The 20,461-nt window shown below is 37.7% G+C and overlaps 1 protein-coding gene across 5 annotated transcripts in view; it reads left to right on the top strand.

Moving 5' to 3' along the window:
* The window catches only part of MAPK10 (mitogen-activated protein kinase 10), a 302,211-nt gene that overhangs the window by 133,769 nt on the left and 147,981 nt on the right, over nt 1-20,461 (top strand). For 4 of the 5 annotated variants that reach the window (XM_036279780.1, XM_036279773.1, XM_036279760.1 and 1 more), the window contains exon 3: nt 8,587-8,658. In XM_036279780.1, coding sequence (XP_036135673.1) covers nt 8,593-8,658 — 66 coding nt within the window. In that variant the 5' untranslated portion in view covers nt 8,587-8,592. Of the gene's footprint in view, nt 1-8,586; nt 8,686-20,461 lie in introns of all 5 variants that reach the window. The other variant, XM_036279770.1, reaches the window with a different exon arrangement.

Genomic DNA, 20,461 nt, shown 5'->3' with positions numbered 1-20,461 from the left:
TTACCCCAGAGAGACACTTGATCTATATTAAACTGGAAGGTAATCAAACTTGGCCTTTGCTTCAGAGGGAGATACTATCTTTCTCTTCTAAGGCTGCTGTATAATCATCCTTAAGAAGATAGTCTGGAATAAAGGCATCCAGGACTTCTGTTTGCAACACGTGCAGAAATGTGAGAGGCCCACAGAGAATTGTCTCCCCACAGAGGTGTGCTTTCTCCCTTTCCCTACCCCACATTCATGATCAATCGTCTCAGCAGGATTTAATGCATAGTCCCCCCCCCGCCCCCGATATCTTTAATACAATCAGGTTTAAGTGACTATATGAACATAATATAACATAATTTAACATATATGTGTGTGTTTTGGGGTTCTCTATTCTATTAATTGATAGTCTATCTCTGCATCAACCCCACATAATTTTACTATACTAGAGCTTTAAAATAAACCTTGGTTTGTGGTAGAGCAATTTCTTCCCTACCCTCCACAGACAAATGCCCACTTTTTTCTTCTTCAGGAATGTTTTTACGTATTTTTTGTCCTTTCATTCTTCTTTAAATCTTAAAAATCTGCAAAAGTTCCAAAGTAAAACTTTTTTTTCCCCACTGTAATTCAGACCTTCCTTCTGGGATTGTTTTGCTTGCTTCAGACATTTGTTTGAAACTTCCTATGGGAAACTTTTTGCAGTTGTCTCCAGTGGGACTTCCCACCACAGAGAGGTTCTAAGCTTTGTGTCCTGTACTCTGCATTGCTGACTTGAAATAAAGTTCTCGTCATTAGACTTCAGCAGATGGCCTGGGGACAGGTGGTAGCATCATCTCATTTACTTCTCTGCATGGCTCCTTTCATATGTTTTCAACACCTCAGAATTCTTCTTGCTTTTTTTGAGCAGTTCAGCTATGCACTTTAAAAGATATTTTGTATATTTCATCTAACTTTTTGGAGTTTTGCCTTGAAAGTGGTTTATAGGATATCTAAGCTTTCATATTGCCAGAAACAAGTCTTGTGTCAATGTGGCCTTAAATTTTTTAAACCCACAGAATTGAGTCTTATACACAATAAACATCCAACAAAGTGTGTTTGATTGAACTGAATGAGTTCAGTTGGGTTTCTCTGATGCTGCCTCATCATTCCCAACTAATTTAGCATTTATACCATGAGATAATTTTTATCTTCTTAAAACTACAGAATTATAAAATATTTCAAACATACAGAAAATAATATAATTGAAACATTTTTACTTACTACAAAGATTGAACACATGTTAATATAGTGCCCCATTTTTGTTAGTCTATCATTATATTACAAAGTGGTATATATTATAATTTTGTGTATTTTAATAGTTCACATGAATAACAGTGATTTTTATACCCTTTTGATTTTCGTACCCTCTGTATTTCAGTTTTCTTATTTGTAAATGGGGGAAAATAATATCTATCTTGTACAGAAACTTGCTTTTTCCCCTACTCAACATCATGTTTAAAAATTGTATCTATGGGGAAGATGGCAGTGGGCAGGACTGGAGGGAGGGTGTGTGAGAGAGTGAGCGAGTGTGTGAGAGAGTGTGAGTGGACGTGAAGGTGGACAACCAAACCCGAGCAGGGCAGAACCGCAGAGCAGAAAGTTTCTGTGCTGTAGACAGAGCAGCCTGCTACCCTGGTAAGCGGCCCTTCAGGGCGCTTCTCCCTGCGCCATGGGGAGGTCACACCATTTTGGAAGATCCCGGGTCTTCCCTGGGAGGAGGCAGTGGGATCGGCTAGGGCCCAGCAACCTGAGCTCACCAGCACACCAGGCACCATCAGACCAGTGGACACTGTGTCAACACAGACCAGTGCACAGTAGTGGAGCTGCCAAGGTGCCGGTCACGGAAGCCATGGACAGCCAGGAGCCCAGCACCATCTCTCATAGTAGCAGCCCAATCAGAGTTGAGATATACCCCCAGCAACAGAAACTGGGGAGCAGACATCCATCCCCAGGCAAGAGGCACAGACCACCAGCTGAGACCCATCCCCCCAAAATACAGCAAAAGCTGAGCAGGAGTTGAGCCCCATGGGGCAGCAGCACTCCCCAGCCTCCAGCAGCGGGACCTGGGGCTCCACAGAGTTCTATGCAGTCCAGCAGCTCACAAGAGCAGTGGGAAGCCAGAGCCCGAGAAGGACTGGTGTGATCCAGCTGCCCGTGGGTCCTGAGTGGTGCCTGGGGCACCAGAGAAGCCTGAGTGACCCACCAGGGACTGTGCGATCCAGTTACCTGCAGGATCTGTGGGGTACTGAAGCACCAGAGAGGCCAGTGCGATCCAGCAGCCCATAAGATAGGCATAGAGCCTGGTCCCAAAGGAACTGTGTAATCCAGTTACACACGGGACCTGCAGGGTGCAGGGGCACCAGAGAGTCCTGTGCGACCCAGCTGCACACAAGATAGTCTTAGAGGATGTGAAAATGGAGGCAGAGTGAATGGAAGCTACACAATCTCCCAGGACCAAACGGGAATTACAACTAAAATAAAGACAAATCCTCGGAAAAAAGCAACAAAAAGCAGCAGGACAGGACCATATAACCAGGGACACTGGTAGGATATGCAGAGGTGCGAGAGGGTGGCGGGCTGGGAGCTCAAGGAAAGCAGCAGTCTTAGCTGTGAGCAGTGCCCTTGGGGAATAAAGGCTGGAACTCTGTGGGGACACCCGGGATTTGGAGGGCATTCAGAGGTTTTGCTGAGTTGTGCCCAGAAAGGACAGCAGCCGGTGTGCTTCTTCCCACAGCTGTGGGGGAAAGCAGCAGCCCACACCACATCAGAGATTAAGCCTTTTCCAGGTGAGGCAAAGAAATGCAAATTGTGGCTCATTAACAACCAGCATCTATCCCACCCTCTGGAAATCCTCTTATGTAGAACACCAGGGCTACATTCCAAGGCACTGAGAAACTGAGACTACTAGCCTCCAAGAAAAAGCCAGAGGATAACTGAACCTTTCTTGGGCTTGCAAATCTACACAGGAAAGTAGGAATTGACATTGGTGTTTAACATGGGCCCACCCAAGCTCATCCAAACCCAGTAGAGGGAGCAACAAACAGCAGAACACCAACATCCACAGGGAAAATTTGGCAGGCTCCAAAACCCACTGAGATAGCCAAAATGGTGAAACAAAGAAACAAATCCCAAATGAAAGAACAAAAAAACTCTATCAAAGATGAAATGCTGTTAAGCAAATGATCAGAGGTAGAGTTCAGAGCCATGATCTTGAGGAAGCTCAACAGCAGGAGCAAGGACATCAGCACCATGAGTAAAGAAAACCAACCAAGTGGAAATGAAGAGTGACATAGCAGAAATAAAGAACATATTGGAAGGACTAACAGCAGAGTAGAGGAAGCTGAGGACCGGATCAGTGAATTAGAAGACAGTGTAGAAAAAATCAACAAATCAGAAAAACAAAAGGAAAAAACAATTGAAAAACAGGAAGATAGCTTAAGAGAACTATGGGACAACTGGAAACATAATAATTCGCATCATAGGAGTCCCCGAAGAGGAAGAACATGGGCAAGGGTTAGAGAATATATTTGAAGAAATAGTAACCGAAAACTTTCCTAACTTGGTGAAGGAAGAAGGCATTCCAGTTCAAGAAGGACAGAGAGCCTCAAGGAAGGAGAACCCAAACTGGCCCACACCAAGACACATAGTAATTAAAATGCCAGAAATTAAAGACAAAGAGAGAATCTTAAAGACAGCAAGAGATAAGCAACAGGTTACCTTACAAAGGAAACCACATAAGGCTGTCAGCTGACTTCTCAATAGAAACACTACAGGCCAGAAGGGAAAGGCATGAAGTAATCAAGGTCATGAAAAACAAGGATCTGAATCCAAGACTACTCTATCCTGCAAGGCTATCATTCAAAATAGAAGGTCAAATAAAGAGCTTCCCAGACAAGAAAAGGCTAAGGGAATATATTAACACCAAACCAGCACGGCAAGATATGCTAAAAAGTCTGCTGTAATTGGTGGAAGAAATAGGAAGAAAAATAGAATCACACTAAACAAAAATGGCAATAAATAAGTACATATCAATTATCACCTTAATTGTGAATGGTTTGAATGCTCTGATAAAAAGACACAGAGTAGCTGCTTGGATAAGAAAGCATGACTCATCTATATGTTGTTTACAAGAGACCCACCTCACAACAAAAGACTCACATAGGTTGAAAGTGAAGGGATGGAAGAAAATCTTTCAAGGAAATGAAAAGGAAAAAAAAGCTGAGGTAGCAATACTTATATCTGATAAAGTAGATTTCAAAATTTGGGCCATAACTAGAGACAAAGAAGGCCATTACATAATATTGAAAGGATCTATCGAACAGGAAGATATAACCTTGGTAAACATATATGCACCCAATATAGGAGCACCAACATATATTAAAAAATTTTCTGGAAGACTTCATTGGAGAAATCAACAGCAATACAATCACAGCAGGGGACCTCAACACCCCGCTGACATAACTGGATAGATCATCGAGACAAAAAATTAACAAAGAAACACAGATTCTGAATAAAGTGCTAGATCAAATGGATTTCATAGATATCTACAGAGAATTACACCCCCAAAACTGCAGAATTCACATTCTTCTCAAGGGCACATGGGACATTATCAACGATAGATCACATGTTAGGGCACAAACTAAGTCTCTACAAGTTCAAGAAGATTGAAATCATAGCCAGCATCTTTTCAGATCACAATGGCATGCAACTAGAAATCAGTTGCAACAAGAACATGCAAAGACATTTAAATACATGGAGGTTAAATAGCATGTTATTGAGCAATGAATAAGTTACCATGAAGATCAAGAAAGAAATTGAACTTACTGGAAATCAATGAAAATGAAAACACAACAACACAAAATCTATGGGATTCAGCAAAAGCAATTGAGAGGGTAGTTCATAGCACTACAGACCTACCTCAAGATACAAGAAAAATTTCTAATAGACGATCTGACCTCACAACTTAAAGAACTGGAAAGGAAAAATAAAGAAAACCTCAGAGCAAGTAGAAGGAAGGAAATAGTAAAGATCAAAGCAGAAATCAATGACATGGAGACCAAAAAAAACAATTCAAAGGATCAATGAAACAAAGAGCTGGTTCTTTGAAAAGATAAACAAGATTGATGGACCCTTAGCTAGACTCACCAAGAAACAAAGAGAGAGAACCCAAATACACAACATGAAATGAAAGAGGAGGAATAATAACTGATACCACAGAAATGCAAAGGATTGTTAACAAATATTATGAACCATTATACGGCAACAAATTTGACAATCTAAGAGAAATGGACCAATTTCTAGAAACACATAGTTTCCCAAAACTGGACCAGGAAGAGATAGAAAACGTGAACAGACCAATAACAACAGAAGAAATTGAAGATGTAATCAAGACTCTCCCAGCAAACAAAAGCCCAGGCCCAGACAGCTTCATGGGGGAATTTTACCAAACATTCAAAGAAGAACTAATACCCATTCTCCTCAAACTATTACAAAAAATTCCAGAAGAAGGAAGACTTCCAAACTCATTTTATGAGGCCAGCATAATTCTAATTCCAAAACCAGAAAACGACACTACAAAGAAAGAACACTACAGGCCCATAGCCTTGATGAACATAGATGCCAAAATCCTGAACAAAATACTTGCAAATAGAATCCAGCAATACATCAAAAAGTTATTCACCATGACCAAGTGGGATTCATCCCAGGGATGCAAGGCTGGTACAATATTCACAAATCAATAAATGTGATACACCACATAAACAAAATGAAAGGTAAAAATCATATGATCACATCAATTGACACTGAAAAAGCATTCGAAAAAATCCAGCACCCATTTCTGATAAAAATGCTGAGCAATCTGGGAATAGAGGGATCATATCTCGACATAATACAGGCCATATATGAAAGACCTACAATCAACATTATACTCAAATGGACAAAAACTAAAAGCATTTCCCTTAAGAACAGATACAAAACAAGGATGCCCACTTTCACCACTCTTACTTAACATAGTACTGGAAGTCTTAGCCAGAGCAATCAGACAGGAAGAAAAAATTAACGGGGATCCAAATTGGAGAGGAGGAAGTGAAACTGTCAGTATTTGCAGAGGACATGACACTATATGTAGAAAACCCCACAAACTCCATCAAAAATTTACTAGAATTAATAAACGATTTTGGCAAAGTAGCAGGAGACAAAATCAACATCAAGAAATCGACAGCATTCTTATACACCAATGATGAACTCACAGAAAGAGAAACTAAAAAAAAATCCCATTTACCATCACAGCAAAAAAAATTAAGATACCTAGGAATAAACTTAACCAAAGAAATAAGGGACCTCTTCACTTACAACTATAGGTCATTGAAAAGAGAAATAGAGGAAGATATAAAAAAGTGAAAGCACATACCTTGTTCATGCATTGGAAGAATTAACATCATTAAAATGTCCATACTACCCTAAGCAATCTATAGATTCAATGCAATCTCCATCAAAATACCAACGACATACTTCACAGAACTAGAACAATAAGTTCAAAAGTTCATATGAAACCAAAAAGGACCCTGAATAGCTACAGCAATCTTGAAAAAGAAGAACAATATTAGAGGGATGACATTACCAGATTTCAGGGTTTACTACAAAGTCACTGTAATCAAAACAGCATGGGACTGGCACAAGGGCAGGCAGATAGATTAATGGAACAGAATAGCGAACCCAGAAATGGACCCAAGACAATATGCTCAATTAATATTTGACAAAGGTGGCAAGAGCATACAGTGGAGTAAAGACAGCCTCTTTAATAAATGGTGTTGGAAAAATTGGACATCTACGTGCAAAAAAAAAAAAAAATGAAACTAGACCATCAACTTACACCATACACAAAAATAAACTCAAAATGGATAAAAGACTTAAATGTGACTCATGAATCCATAAAAATCCTAGATGAAACTGTAGGCAACAAAATTTCAGACATCGTACACAGCAGAATTTTTACTGATACATCACCAAGGCAACAGAACAAAGGAGAAAACGAACACATGGGACTACATCAAACTCAAAAGCTTCTGCACAGCGAAAGATACAATCATCAAAACGGAAAGGCAACCCACTGTATGGGAGAGCATAATTGCCAATGATATATCAGAGAAGGGGTTAATTTCCAATATATATAGAGTGCTCATACAACTCAACAAAAGGAAGACAAAGAACCCAATAAAAAAAAAAAAATGGGCAGAGGAACTAAATAGACACCTCTCCAAACAGTACATACAAATGGCTAAGAGACATATGAAGAAATGCTCAACATCACTAATCACCAGAGAGATGCAAAATACAACAAGAATGAGGTATCACCTCACACCTGTCAGAATGGCTGCCATCAACAATTCATCAAGGAACAAATGTTGGTGAGGGTGTGGAGAAAAGGGGACTCTAGTACACGGCTGGTGGGAATTCAGACTGGTGCAGCCACTATGAAAAACAATATGGTGTTACCTCAAAAAATTAAAAATTGATCTTCCATTTGACCCTGTGATCCCACTTCTAGGAATATACTCTAAGAAGCCTGAAACATCAATCAGAAAGAATATATGTACCCCCATGTTTATAGCAGCACTATTTACAATAGCTAAGATCTGGAAACAGCCCAAATGTCCATCAGTAGACAAATGGATCAAAAAGCAGTGGTACATATACACAATGGAGTACTATGCAGCTGTAAGAAAGAAAGATCTCTTATCCTTTGAGATGACATGGAGGGACCTGGAAAGTATTATCCTAAGTGAAACAAGCCAAACAGAGAAAGACAAGTATCATTTTTCTCACTTATTTGTGGACTATAATGAACAGAACAGTCTGAGGAATGTAGTAGTCCCAGAGATGTGGAAGTGCGTTACAGACTGACAATCCCCAGAAGAGGGGGTGGGGGGGAGATAAACCACAGGACTTATATGCATGTGTGCGTGAACAATGGACATGGACAACAAAGCTGGGGACAGGGCAGGGAGGGGGGAGGGGTGAATCAGTGGGGGAAAATGGAGAAACATCTGTAACAAAAATAAATTAATTAATTTAAAAAAATAGTATCTATGCTGATACCTTAAGCTCTAATTCAGTTATTCTAATTTCTGAATGTAATTTTATTAAAAACTATATTTTATTTAATAATCCATTTATTCTACATTAAACAGCCTTATATATATCCTCTTGCGAATATGTCTTAGAATTTTTAAAATTAGGTGTCTAGAACAGCAATTGCTGTATAGTAGGTTATAGTTAACTTTAATTCATTAGGTATACCCAGTTTCTTATATCTGTTCTTTATGTTTGTGATGGTATTGATTATTATAGAGATAGGTCATTTTTAATATTTACAATCATATTTACAATTACATATTTAATATTTACAATTTGTGAAAAGTACCTAGCAGTGGTCTGAATAAAAATCAAGCTGAAACATGTTGTACATCACACCTTGTGTATAATTCAAATTATATTAAAATTGTACTATTAAATAATTAATAATTAGGTGATTTGAAAATTCACACCTTTCATTTTTTTCTATAGGTATTTATGAGCCTCCATTTATTGTACTACTGCAGTGAACCAACCTTGGATGTGAAAATTGCCTTTTGTCAGGTGTGTGTTCCTTACAGGTAAAACAAGGTACAGTATATTCCCTTGTATTTCCATATTGCTATTCCATTTTGCACATGTTCCACACCAAATTTAGTATTCATCTAATATTAAAAGTGGCTTAAGAAGCAGAAGTGGATACTTAGATGTTTTTTTCTTTTGCAGTTCATTTAAGTTAGAATAGGAATAAACAGAAGTCTTTTTAATGATTATAAATATAGCATTGAATCACTGTGTAAAGTGATTTCTTACTAGATTTCACTTATACTTAACATTTTTCATATTTCTTTTCAAATTCTTGAAATAAGTTTTTAATTGTCAAAAGAGCTGAAGTCTGTTTTTATTTTTCATCTTAAGGACTGATGAGTCCAAGTAGAGTATCTTCACTGCTTATATGTAATAGCATGTAGGTGGGGTTCACTTTGTTGATGTCCAGTTCTAATGAGTAGTTAGTAATAAAATCTAAACAATAATGATAAAGAAATAATGAAAATTTAAAAAAATTTTTTTTTCTTTTTTCTTTATTGATTTTAGATAGAAAGGAAGGGAGTGGGTGAGATAGAAACATTGATGAGAGAGAACATCGGTTAGCTGCCTCCAGCATGCCCTCTACTGGGGACTGGGCCCACAACCTGGGCATATGTCCTAACCAGGAATCGAACCGGTGACCTCTTGGTGCATGGGTTGACACTCAACCAATGAGCCACACCAGCTGGACAAAATAATAAATTTTTAAAATTGATTTTTAGAGAAAGATAGATCAAAACATCGATGTGAGAGAGATACATTGATGGGCTGCCTCCTGCACACTCACCATTGGGGATTGAGTCTGAAACCTGGGATATGCCCTGACCGGAAATTGAACCAGGACCTCTCAGTCCATGGGATGATGCTCAATCTACTGAGCCACACTGGCCAGGTAGAAGTAATGAATTTGATAAATAAATTTAACCTATAATGAACAGTAAGAAGGTGGCAACAATGGTTAATAGTGTGAATGGACCATGTAAGAGTCTTCCCTCTTGTATTCATATCAACTTAAATCTTAAGAAAGAGGTGGCCTGAAACCTGCTTACTACAGCTATGTTTAGGGTTGTCCTAACCTAAACCTGTTGCCAGTGTATAATTAATAGTGCCCCCTTTTACTCTCAGAAATCATTCTTTGAAAAGTACTGTAAATTTTATGATAATTCCATTTATACACCAAGCAGAGCACTTCACGTCAGTTGCTCTGTAACCATTTTTATTGTATCTTCTTATTTAACTGTGCTGTAAATAGAGAATGATATGTATCCATTGAAACAAGTTTTAAAAAAATAACTCTGCAGCTATTATTTTAATAAAATCTATTAACATGCACTTATTACAGAAAATATACATAAGTATAAAGGGAAACAAATCATTGGTATATTTATTTTCCTTGAGGGTAGTTAGAATTGTTTTGGAAAAGTAAAATGTATTTATTACCTCCTATGAACAGAATTTACTGATTTGCCTCATCTTTCAGACCTCCAAAGGCAATGCCTGAAGCCTTTGGCCTTTAGATAAGTTCTCTTCTTACAAGAATTCTGGGTCTGAACAGCTGTGGCTAGAAATTGTATCTACCACTTATTAGCCATTTACTTGTAAGCTTGGCTAAGATAGCTTCTCTGTGCTTCAGTTTTCCAATTTGTGAAAAGGGGAAAATAATACTGCCTATCTTTTACAATTGTGAGAATCAAATCAGTCACTACTTGCAGACCACTGAGAATGGTGCTGGAATATGTGTTTGTCAAATAGATAATTCCATTTTAAATACATTTACATGAACTCTTCTGGTGCTCCCATCAAGTCCCAGTGTTTTCATTATTATCAATATCTTGAGTACTCCTGCAGTTGTATCTCCAATGCAAACATTTCCCTGAAACCAGATTTTCAGATTAAACTGCCTGTTTGACATCCCCACTTAGAGGTCTGTTAGGCATGTTGACCTATACACATATTCCACACCACGCCCTTGATCTTTCCTCCAAAATGTCTCTGCTCTAATTCAGTAATGCTAAATACATCTTTTGAGTTGATCAGAACCAAATCTTTGGAACCATCTTTTGGGTAACACTTCACATCCAATCTGTCAGCAAATTCTATTAGCTCTACATTCAAAGTATATCTGGAATCTTACCGCTTCTTAATATTCTCTCCATTACTACTCTTGTTCAAGCTACCATTGCCTCTTGCCTGGATTACTGCAAGAGCTTCCATCTCCCTCCCCCCAAACCCCCTCCTCTGAGGGTAGAAAAAATCACCCAATCAGAGAACCAAAAAGAAAAAAACAATTAAAAAACAGGAAGACAGTTTAAGAGAGCTGTGGGACAATATAAAATATAACAACAACTGTATCGTAGGAGTGCCAGAAAAGAGGAAAATGAGCAAGGGATATTACATATATTTGAGGAAATAGTGACAGAAAACTTCCTTAACTTGGTAAAGGAAAAAAGTATTCAAGTTCAAGAAGCACAGAAAGCCCCAAGTAAAAAGAACGCAAACAGGCCCATACCAAGACACATAATAATTAAAATGCCAAAAATTAAAGACAAAGAGAAAATCCTAAAGGCAGCAAGAGATAAGCAACAGGTTACCTACAAAGGAACCCCTGTTAAGCTATCTTCTGACTTTTCAACAGAAACACTACAGGCCAGAAGGAAATAGCATGAAATAATCAAGGTCATGAAAAACAAGGATCTGAATCCAAGACTATTCTATCTGCAAGGCTATCATTCAAAATAGAAAGGCAAATAAAGAGCTCCCCAGACAAAAAAAGGCTAAGGGAATACATTAGCACCAAATCAGCACTGCAAGAAATGTTAAAAGAACTGCTGTAATTAGTAGAAGAAATAGGAGAAAAATATAACTACACTAAACAAAAATGGCAATAAGTATATATCAATAATCACCTTAAATGTAAATGGTTTGAATGCTCTGATAAAAAGACACAGATTAGCTGACTGGATAAGAAAGCATGACTGACATATATGTCGTTTACAAGAGACCCACCTCACAACAAAAGACTCACATAGGTTGAAAGTAAAGGAATAAAAAAAATCTTCCAAGCAAACAAAAGGAAAAAAAAGCTGAGGTAGCAATACTAATATATGATAAATTAGATTTAAAAATAAAGGCCATAACTAGAGACAAAGAAGGCTACTACATAATATTGAAAGCACGTATCCAACAGAAAAATAGAAACTCGGTAAACATATATGCACCCAACACAAGAGCACCAAAATATATTTTAAAACTTCTGGAAGACTTCAAAGGGGAAATCAACAGCAACACAATCATAGCAGGGGACCTCAACACCCTGCTGACATAACTGGATAGATCATCTAGACAAAAAATTGACAAGGAACACAGATTCTGAATGAAGCACTAGATCAAATGGATTTCATAGGTATCTACAGAGAATTACACCCCCCAAACTGCAGAATTCACATTCTTCTCAAGGGCACATGGGACATTATCAATGATAGATCACATGTTAGGGCACAAACTAAGTCTCTACAAGTTCAAGAAGATTGAAATCATATCCAGCATCTTTTCAGATCACAATGGCATGCAACTAGAAATCAATTGCAACAAGAACATGCAAAGACATTTAAATACATGGAGGCTAAATAGCATGTTATTGAACAATGAATGGGTTACCATGGAGATCAAGGAAAAAATTAAAAACTTCCTGGAAACCAATGAAAATGAACACACAACAACACAAAATCTATGGGATGCAGTGAAAGCAGTTGAGAGGGTAGTTCATAGCACTACAGACCTACCTCAAGATACAAGAAAATTTTCTAATAGAATATCTAACCTTACAACTTAAAGAACTAGAAAGCAAACAAAAAGGAAATCCCAGAGCAAGTAGAAGGAAGGAAATAGTAAAGATCACAGCAGAAATAAATGACATGGAGACCAAAGAAACAATTCAAAAGATCAATGAAACAAAGACCTGGTGTTTTTGAAAAGATAAACAAGATTGATAGACTCTTAGCTAAACTCACCAAGAAACAAAGAGAAAGAACTCAAATACACAAATTCAGAAATGAAAAAGGAGAAATAATAACTGACACCACAGAAATACAAAGGATTGTTAACAAATATTATGAACAATTATATGGCAACAAATTCACAATCTAGGAAAAATGGGAAAATTTCTGCAAACACATAGTCTCCCAAAACTAGACCGGGAAGAGATAGAAAACGTGAACAGACCAATAACAACTAAGGAAATTGAAGAGGTAATCAAGACTCTCTCAGCAAACAAAAGCCCAGGACTGGACAGCTTCACAGGAGAATTTTACCAAACATTCAAAGAAGAACTAATACCCATTCTCCTCAAACTATTTCAAAAAATTCAAGAAGAAGAAAGACTTCCAAATTTATTTTATGAGGCCAGCATAATTCTAATTCCAAAACCAGAAAAAGACACTACAAAGAAATAAAACTACAGGCCCATATCCCTGATGAACATAGATGCCAAAATCCTGAACAAAATACTTGCAAATTGGATCCAGCAATACATCAAAAAAATTATTCTCCATGACCAAGAGGGATTCATCCCAGGGATGCAAGGCTGGTACAATATTCACAAATCAACAAATGTGATACACCACATAAACAAAATGAAAGATAAAAATTATATGATCATATCAATAGATGCTGAAAAAACATTTGACAAAATCCAGCACCCATTTCTGATAAAAAACGCTCAGCTATTTGGGAATAGAGGGTCATACCTCAACATAATAAAGGCCGTATATGAAAGACCTACAGCCAATATCATACTCAATGGACAAAAACTAAAAGCATTTCCCTTAAGAACAGGAATAAGACAGGGATGCCCACTTTCCCCACTCTTATTTAACATAGTATTGGAAGTCTTAGCCACAGCAATCAGACATGAAGAATAAATTAAAGGGGATCCAAATTGGAAAGGAGGGAGTGAAACTGTCATTATTTGCAGATGACATGATATTATACATAAAAAACCCTAAAGATTCCATCAAAAATATACTTGACTTAATAAATGAATTTGGAAAAGTAGCAGGATACAAAATTAACATCAAGAAATCAATGGTATTGTTATATACCAATGATGAAGTCACAGAAAGAGAAACTAAAAAACAATCCCATTTACCATCACAGCAAAAAAATTATGATACCTAGGAATAAACTTAACCAAAGAAGTAAAGGACCAATTCGCAGAAAACTACAGGACATTGAAAAAAGAAATAGAGGAAGATATAAAAAAGGGGAAGCACATACCTTGTTCATGGATTGGAAGAATTGACATCATTAAAATGTCCATAGTACCCAAAGCAATCTATAGATTCAATGCAGTCTCCATCAAAATACCAATGACATACTTCACAGAACTAGAACAAACACTTCAAAAGTTCATATGGAACCAAAAAAGACCCTGAATAACTGCAGAAATCTTGAAAAAGAAGGACAAAGTAGGTGGGATCACAATACTGGATATTAGGTTATACTACAAAGCTACTGTAATAAAAACAGCCTGCTACTGATACAAGAACAGGCACATATATCAATGGAATAGAACAGAGAACCCAGAAATGGACCCAATATATTTTGCTCAATTAATATTCAACAAAGGTGGTAAGAGCATACAATGGAGAAAAGACAGCCTCTTTAATAAAAGGTGTTGGGAAAATTGGACAGCTACATGCAAAAAAATGAAACTAGACCATCAACTTACACCATACACAAGAATAAATTCAAAATAGATAAAAGACTGAAATGTGACTTGTGAATCCATAAAAGTCCTGGAAGAATATGTAGGCACCAAAATTGGACATCATACGCAGCAGAATTTTCACTGATACATCACCTAAGGCAACAGAAACAAAGGAAAAAATAAACACATGGGACTACATCAAACTCAAAAGCTTCTGCATAAAAAAAGAAACAACCATCAAAATGGAAAGGAAACCCACTATATGGGAGATCATAATTCCCAATGATACATCAGGTAAGGGGTTAATTTCCAAAATATATATAGTGCTCATACAACTCAACAAAAGGAAGACAACCCAATTAAAAAAATGGGCAGAGGAACTAAATAGACACCTCTCCAAATAGGACATACAAATGGCCAAGAGACTTATGAAGAAATCCTAATTAAAACTAAAACAAGAATGAGGTATCACCTCACACCTGTCAGAATGGCCGTCATCAACAAAGCATCAAACAAGTGTTGGTGAGGGTGTGGAGAAAAGGAGACTCTAGTACACGGCTGGTGGGAATGCAGACTGATGCAGCCACTATGATAAACACTATGGTGTTACCTCAGAAAATTAAAAATTGAACAGCCATTTTACCCAGTGCTCCCCCTTCTAAGAATATACCCTAAGAAGCCGGAAAGACCAATCAGAAATAATATATGTACCCCCATGTTCATAGCAGCACTATTTACAATAGCTAAGATCTGGAAACAGCCCAAGTGTCCATCAGTAGACAAATGGCTGAAAATGCTGTGGCACATATACATAATGGAGTACTTTGCAGGTGTAAGAAAGAAAGATCTCTTATCTTTTGAGATGACATGGAGGGACCTGGAAAGTATTATCCTAAGTGAAACAAGACAAGCAGAGAAACACAAGTATCATATGATCTCACTTATTTGTGGAATATAATGAACATAACAGTTTAAAGAATAGGGTAATCCCAGAGACGTGGAAGTACGGTACAGACTGACAATCCCCAGAAAAGGGTGTGTGGCGGGGGAGAGATAAACCACAGAACTTATATGCATGTACTCATAAACAATGGACATGGACGACAAAGCTGGGAACAGGGTGTGAAGGGAGGGGGAGGAGGGTGTCAAAGGGGGAAAAAGGAGAAACATCTGTAACAACAAAAAAAAAAGAATTAGACTTTCAAAAAAAAGTGGAAGCACATATTTTATAATAATGTTCTTTATTGTGTAAATGAAAACAGGGTGTTAGTGCTTCATATTCTTAAATGTAGCATTTGGTAAATTCTAATTTTTCCTTCTAAAAGTACAAAGATATATTTTAGAGATAAGTCAGTGAAATCCAGGTAACTAACTTTAAACACTTTGATTCTTAAATGACTTTTTACCATCCTTGTGATGAAACATAACCTCTTACTATCAACTTAAGAAATTTTTTTTTCTAAATTAACTATCACTTATTAATCTGGAAATTATGACTGCCTTGAGTATATAATACCACTTATTGCTGTTTTGTACTTTTATTATTATTATTATTATTATTATAGACAAATTGGTAATATGTAGCTCAAAAGGTGTAGAATTTAATGTGATTAGTTTAGGTCATTGTGGTAATGAAGCCATCACTCCAAGTTTGATTCTCCAAGGGAAACTTTGATATTAAGCCCCATGAAGGCAGAAGCTCTATATTATCAGTGCCTAGAACATTGCTTGGTGTATCCTAAGACCAAAATAAATATTTGTTGAATGAAAAACATACCACAGCAATAGATAGAACTCAAATCTCAGTGATTTACCCAAGCAAAGGTTTACGTCCTGTTATACAAAGTTTAGTACAGGTTACCGAGGGCTCTCATCTATCTGGTGACTCAGGAATTTTTGCTTCTGCCATCATGTGACTCAGGAATTTAGAGTCTTGCCATCTTGTGACATGCCGGCTAAGACACCAGTGTGTGGAAAGTGATGGACTATGGAGGCACATCCCCTGAATGTCTCTCACTTAGGTGACACCAGTCACATCTGCTGTAGTCCACTGGCCAGCAGTAGTTACCATAGCCCCACCAGGACTGCAAGGGAGGCTGGGAAATGTAGTGGAGCCCATGGATATTCATAGAGCATTGTTTCTACCACAAACGAAGACACAGAAAAGAAATATTTGTCACCTGACCATTCTGAAGTCTGTGGATTACATGTTGATTTTATAGCAGTATCGTAATGCCTTGGAATGGCATTGTGGCTTAGGCCAACTTTTGGTTAAAAACACGCTAAAGCGATTCATTCGCTATGTATCTTTAAATGTTATCAAACTTCTCAGTAACAGTGATAATTCTAGTAATAATAATAATAAGCTCTGGTGAGAGTTTTCGATAAGCTTATACCATTCTAAGAACTTTATATAGATCTCATTTAACATTCCCACTAATTAAAGGAAGCAGATTACCCTTATTCTGTACACAAGGACACTAGGCTAAGGCTGTAAAAAACTTTCCCAAGACCTCACAGTCGGGATTCTTATACAAAAGCGTTTTTACCCTTTGCTAAAGTTCTCAGTCTAGGATTTCTCAATTGCAAAGGAGAATACTAATTCTTACGTGAAATGATTTATTAGACACCCAGCACAGTGTCTGGTCCTAACATCAGCCCAACGCTTAGCAGATATTCACGCGGCACCGATTTTCTCCCTTCGTATATGAGGAACAGGCAGGCAGAAGCCGTGCCTGTCTACTCCTGGTCATTCTTCCATGCTTTTCACATAATTGACAATACGATTGAGCATATTTTAATTCTTAAAGTTTTTACTGCATTATGATTTGTTACAAGTCCTTGGTTCCTCAGGATAACCATCTCTGGGCCATCCAATATAAAAGTTACTTAGATGCCAGGATGTAATGCTCCTTAGGAGGTAACACTTCAAGAAACAGAGTGGGGAAAATATGCTCTTGACAGAACAAAATTTAATCCTAAATATCATTCAGTGTTGTTGTCTCAAATCCCTCCCTTTAAAACAAATATGTAAACAATGTCATTCAGATTTAAAATGGATTGAACACATGCCTTTGAACACGTAACAGACAGAATAGCAGGCAATGAGTCTGCGAACTTGATATAACAACCTTGGAGTGGCGTCATGAAGCAACTCAATATGCTAGTCATAACCCTGAGAATGACCAGCTCAGGATCATTTGTGCCAACAGCAGAATCATCAGTTTAGGCAGATGCTTTTCAGATTCCAGAAGACAGTGCTCAAAGATATCCAAGAGATTGACCAATTAGTTTTCTGGAGATGCATTTTGTAGCTAATTCATTTTGGCTATCTTGTTGTGATAGAGCAATGTATCTCATAACACCTTTAATAGTGCCTGGCATACAGTAAGTGTTCAAGAAATAGTTAAGAAATAAATGAAATTAGGCCCTTTAAATGTCTATGCAGTTCTGAAAATCCAGCTTTCCATCACAACACCAGATTGTCTGCTTCAACCCTGAATTGTTTAATGTTCACTTAAATTCAACTCTAAGCTGAGGCAGTTGATAAGTAAAAGGAAGACATGTTATTTAATCATTTCTCTTGATTTTTTAAGCTCTATTTCCATAACTCACCTTATTATAAGAAACCCACATCACTATTCTAAATTATTTTAGCTGAACTAGTGAATGATTTAATAAAAAAAAAGAGTACCTGTCTTGGAGTTGGACGAACTTCAGTTTACATTAATTGGGATCACTAATTAAGTTCTAAGACTTTGAGCCAATAAACGGCTTTGTATGCCACTTTTCTGAGCTGTTGTGAGGGTTAAATGCAGAATATAACACAATACAAAGTTCACCTTTAGAATGTAAGCAATTAATACTGGTTCACCTTTCTTTCTCCCCTTGTTTCATATGACTCATAGGATATACCACTTGCTAGCTGTGTGCACCTCCCAGGAAACAGTCTGACTAAAGTGGACCGTGTAACTGTGTGGCTGGGGGCTTTCATTCCAATGAGAGACTCGGGGTGAGAAGAAAACCCCCACTATTAAAAGAGCTGCTCCCCACACGAGTCAGCTCTCCATTAGGAGTTTACTAGTGATCATTCACCAGGGACCTCTCTTTTCAGTAGCCCGTTGTAGGCACACTGTGAGGAGGGCATGCAGAGTAGGATTCCCCTGTGCCGGAATGACTCTTTCTCAGAGATCTGTGTGGGCCTGCAGCTTGTCCAGTGCCGTGGTTGAGTAAAATCTCTCACTTTGTACCTCATTATCAGGGATTCGATTTCACAGGAGTCATATGAAACATAGTTTTGTGTCTTTGATTAAAAAATATTGTCTCTACTGCCTGCTGTTTGATTCCAGGTTTATTATAGAAAGAACTATTGAGTATACTCTTCCTGCAGTTAAGTGCTGGAGAAATTTTACCTTTTCTATGAACTTCTTTGATACATTTATGAGATTCATGAGTCAAAACTTGCCACTCATTGTGGTTTTGTGGCGTTGCCATTATTTTTTCCTGTGGCTTTCTGGAAGCGTAACACTGAGTTTTGTGCTCAAGGCGGTAGATATTCATGACTTGAGTCTTTCGGTGAAACTGTCATCTCCCAGCTTCTGCTTTATCTGACGTTTGTTTTTAAAACTGGATTTAATGGTTTTAATGTTCCTATATCTTTTATGGTGAACTGCGCAAATCCTTTTTGGAGCCACCCAGAATATAAATAATAAATGAATGAAAGAATAAAACGACTCCTTGAAGGTTTCAGAGCTATTAAGTGCAGCACTAATCCCGGCATGGTGCTGTTTCCAGCTACATCTTTAGAGACAAACCAAGGAAGCTTAACCTCTAAAAATTCTTAAACCTTAGTGTTTTCTGCTCAGAAATGAACTGGAGGTAACTTAGGATCATCATGCCCAGATGAAAACGGGGAGGGAGTACTTGGGGAGCACAGGTTATTAAATCTGAGAAAAATGCAATCACAGCTTTGAGCACCTGCAAGATAAGATCAGTAACGTGGGCATTTCTCTGTGCATCACTCCATAGCTACATGCTAGCAACCGAACTGAGGATGGGGACTCACTGTACAAGGCCCTTTCTTACACATCTACATAAAATACAGTCTTTTCACAGAACAGGTTATCTTAGGACAGATTTCCTCTTTGCCCTCAAAATGGCCAGGGGCAAGAAAACCTTGTTTTAATTTAAAAATTTTTGACAGATGGGAGACAGGGAGGAAGGAGTTTACTTTGAATTTTTGCCAATAAAATTCTATTATATTCACATAGAAATAATTGTTGAGATTTAAATACAAGATTACTATTCAGTGGAGGAATTAGTTACTTTTAAAAATAATTTGGTCAATAGAATAGACTATTCTAACCCTATAGTTATTTTGAACACATTGATCTTTGAAAGTTATCATTGTGTTGATTTATAATTTTTTAAATATAATATGTCTTCTTTGTAATTAACTCTTAACCAACATAGTCATCTCTTTTCTGGAACGAGACTTACCATTTTGATGAGCATTTATGAATACTTGTGAATTTCAGACATTCTTCCCAACTGTTTTAGTGTAATTTTAATATAAGGAGATGATGGAATGTTTATTTTGCTGAACTAGTTGAGAAATCATTGGTTAGGCACTATATTGCACCTATGAGATAGGAAAACACATCCCTGGGAATATGACATCTAGGCCTGCTCAAACAGGTTCTGGTATCAAGGAGAGTCATCCAGATACCGTCTTAAACTTTTGCTTCCTCTGTTTACTTGGTTTGACCTGCATTGCTTCCAGATTTTGCCTCTCCAAATAGCCCTCTTTGAATGGTGACATCTCCTACCTCCCCTATTTTCTAAAATAGTGATTCTGAGACAGATGGTTGCCAGAGGGGAAGGAGGTTGGGGAACTGGGTGAAAAAGGTGAAGGGGTAACCCTGGCCGGTGCTGCTCAGTGGTTAGAACATTGGCCCACACACTGAAGGGTCGCAGGTTTGATTTCTGGTCAAAGGCACGTACCTGGGTTGCTGGTTTGATCCCCAGCAGCAGTTGAGCTACATGTGGAAGGCAACCAATCTGTTTCTCTCA

This window comes from Molossus molossus, unplaced genomic scaffold (genome assembly GCF_014108415.1).
Source record: "Molossus molossus isolate mMolMol1 unplaced genomic scaffold, mMolMol1.p scaffold_m16_p_1, whole genome shotgun sequence".
Classification (NCBI taxonomy): domain Eukaryota; kingdom Metazoa; phylum Chordata; class Mammalia; order Chiroptera; family Molossidae; genus Molossus; species Molossus molossus.
Note: the sequence above shows the minus strand (reverse complement) of the source record. Positions and strands in the feature narration are given on the sequence as shown.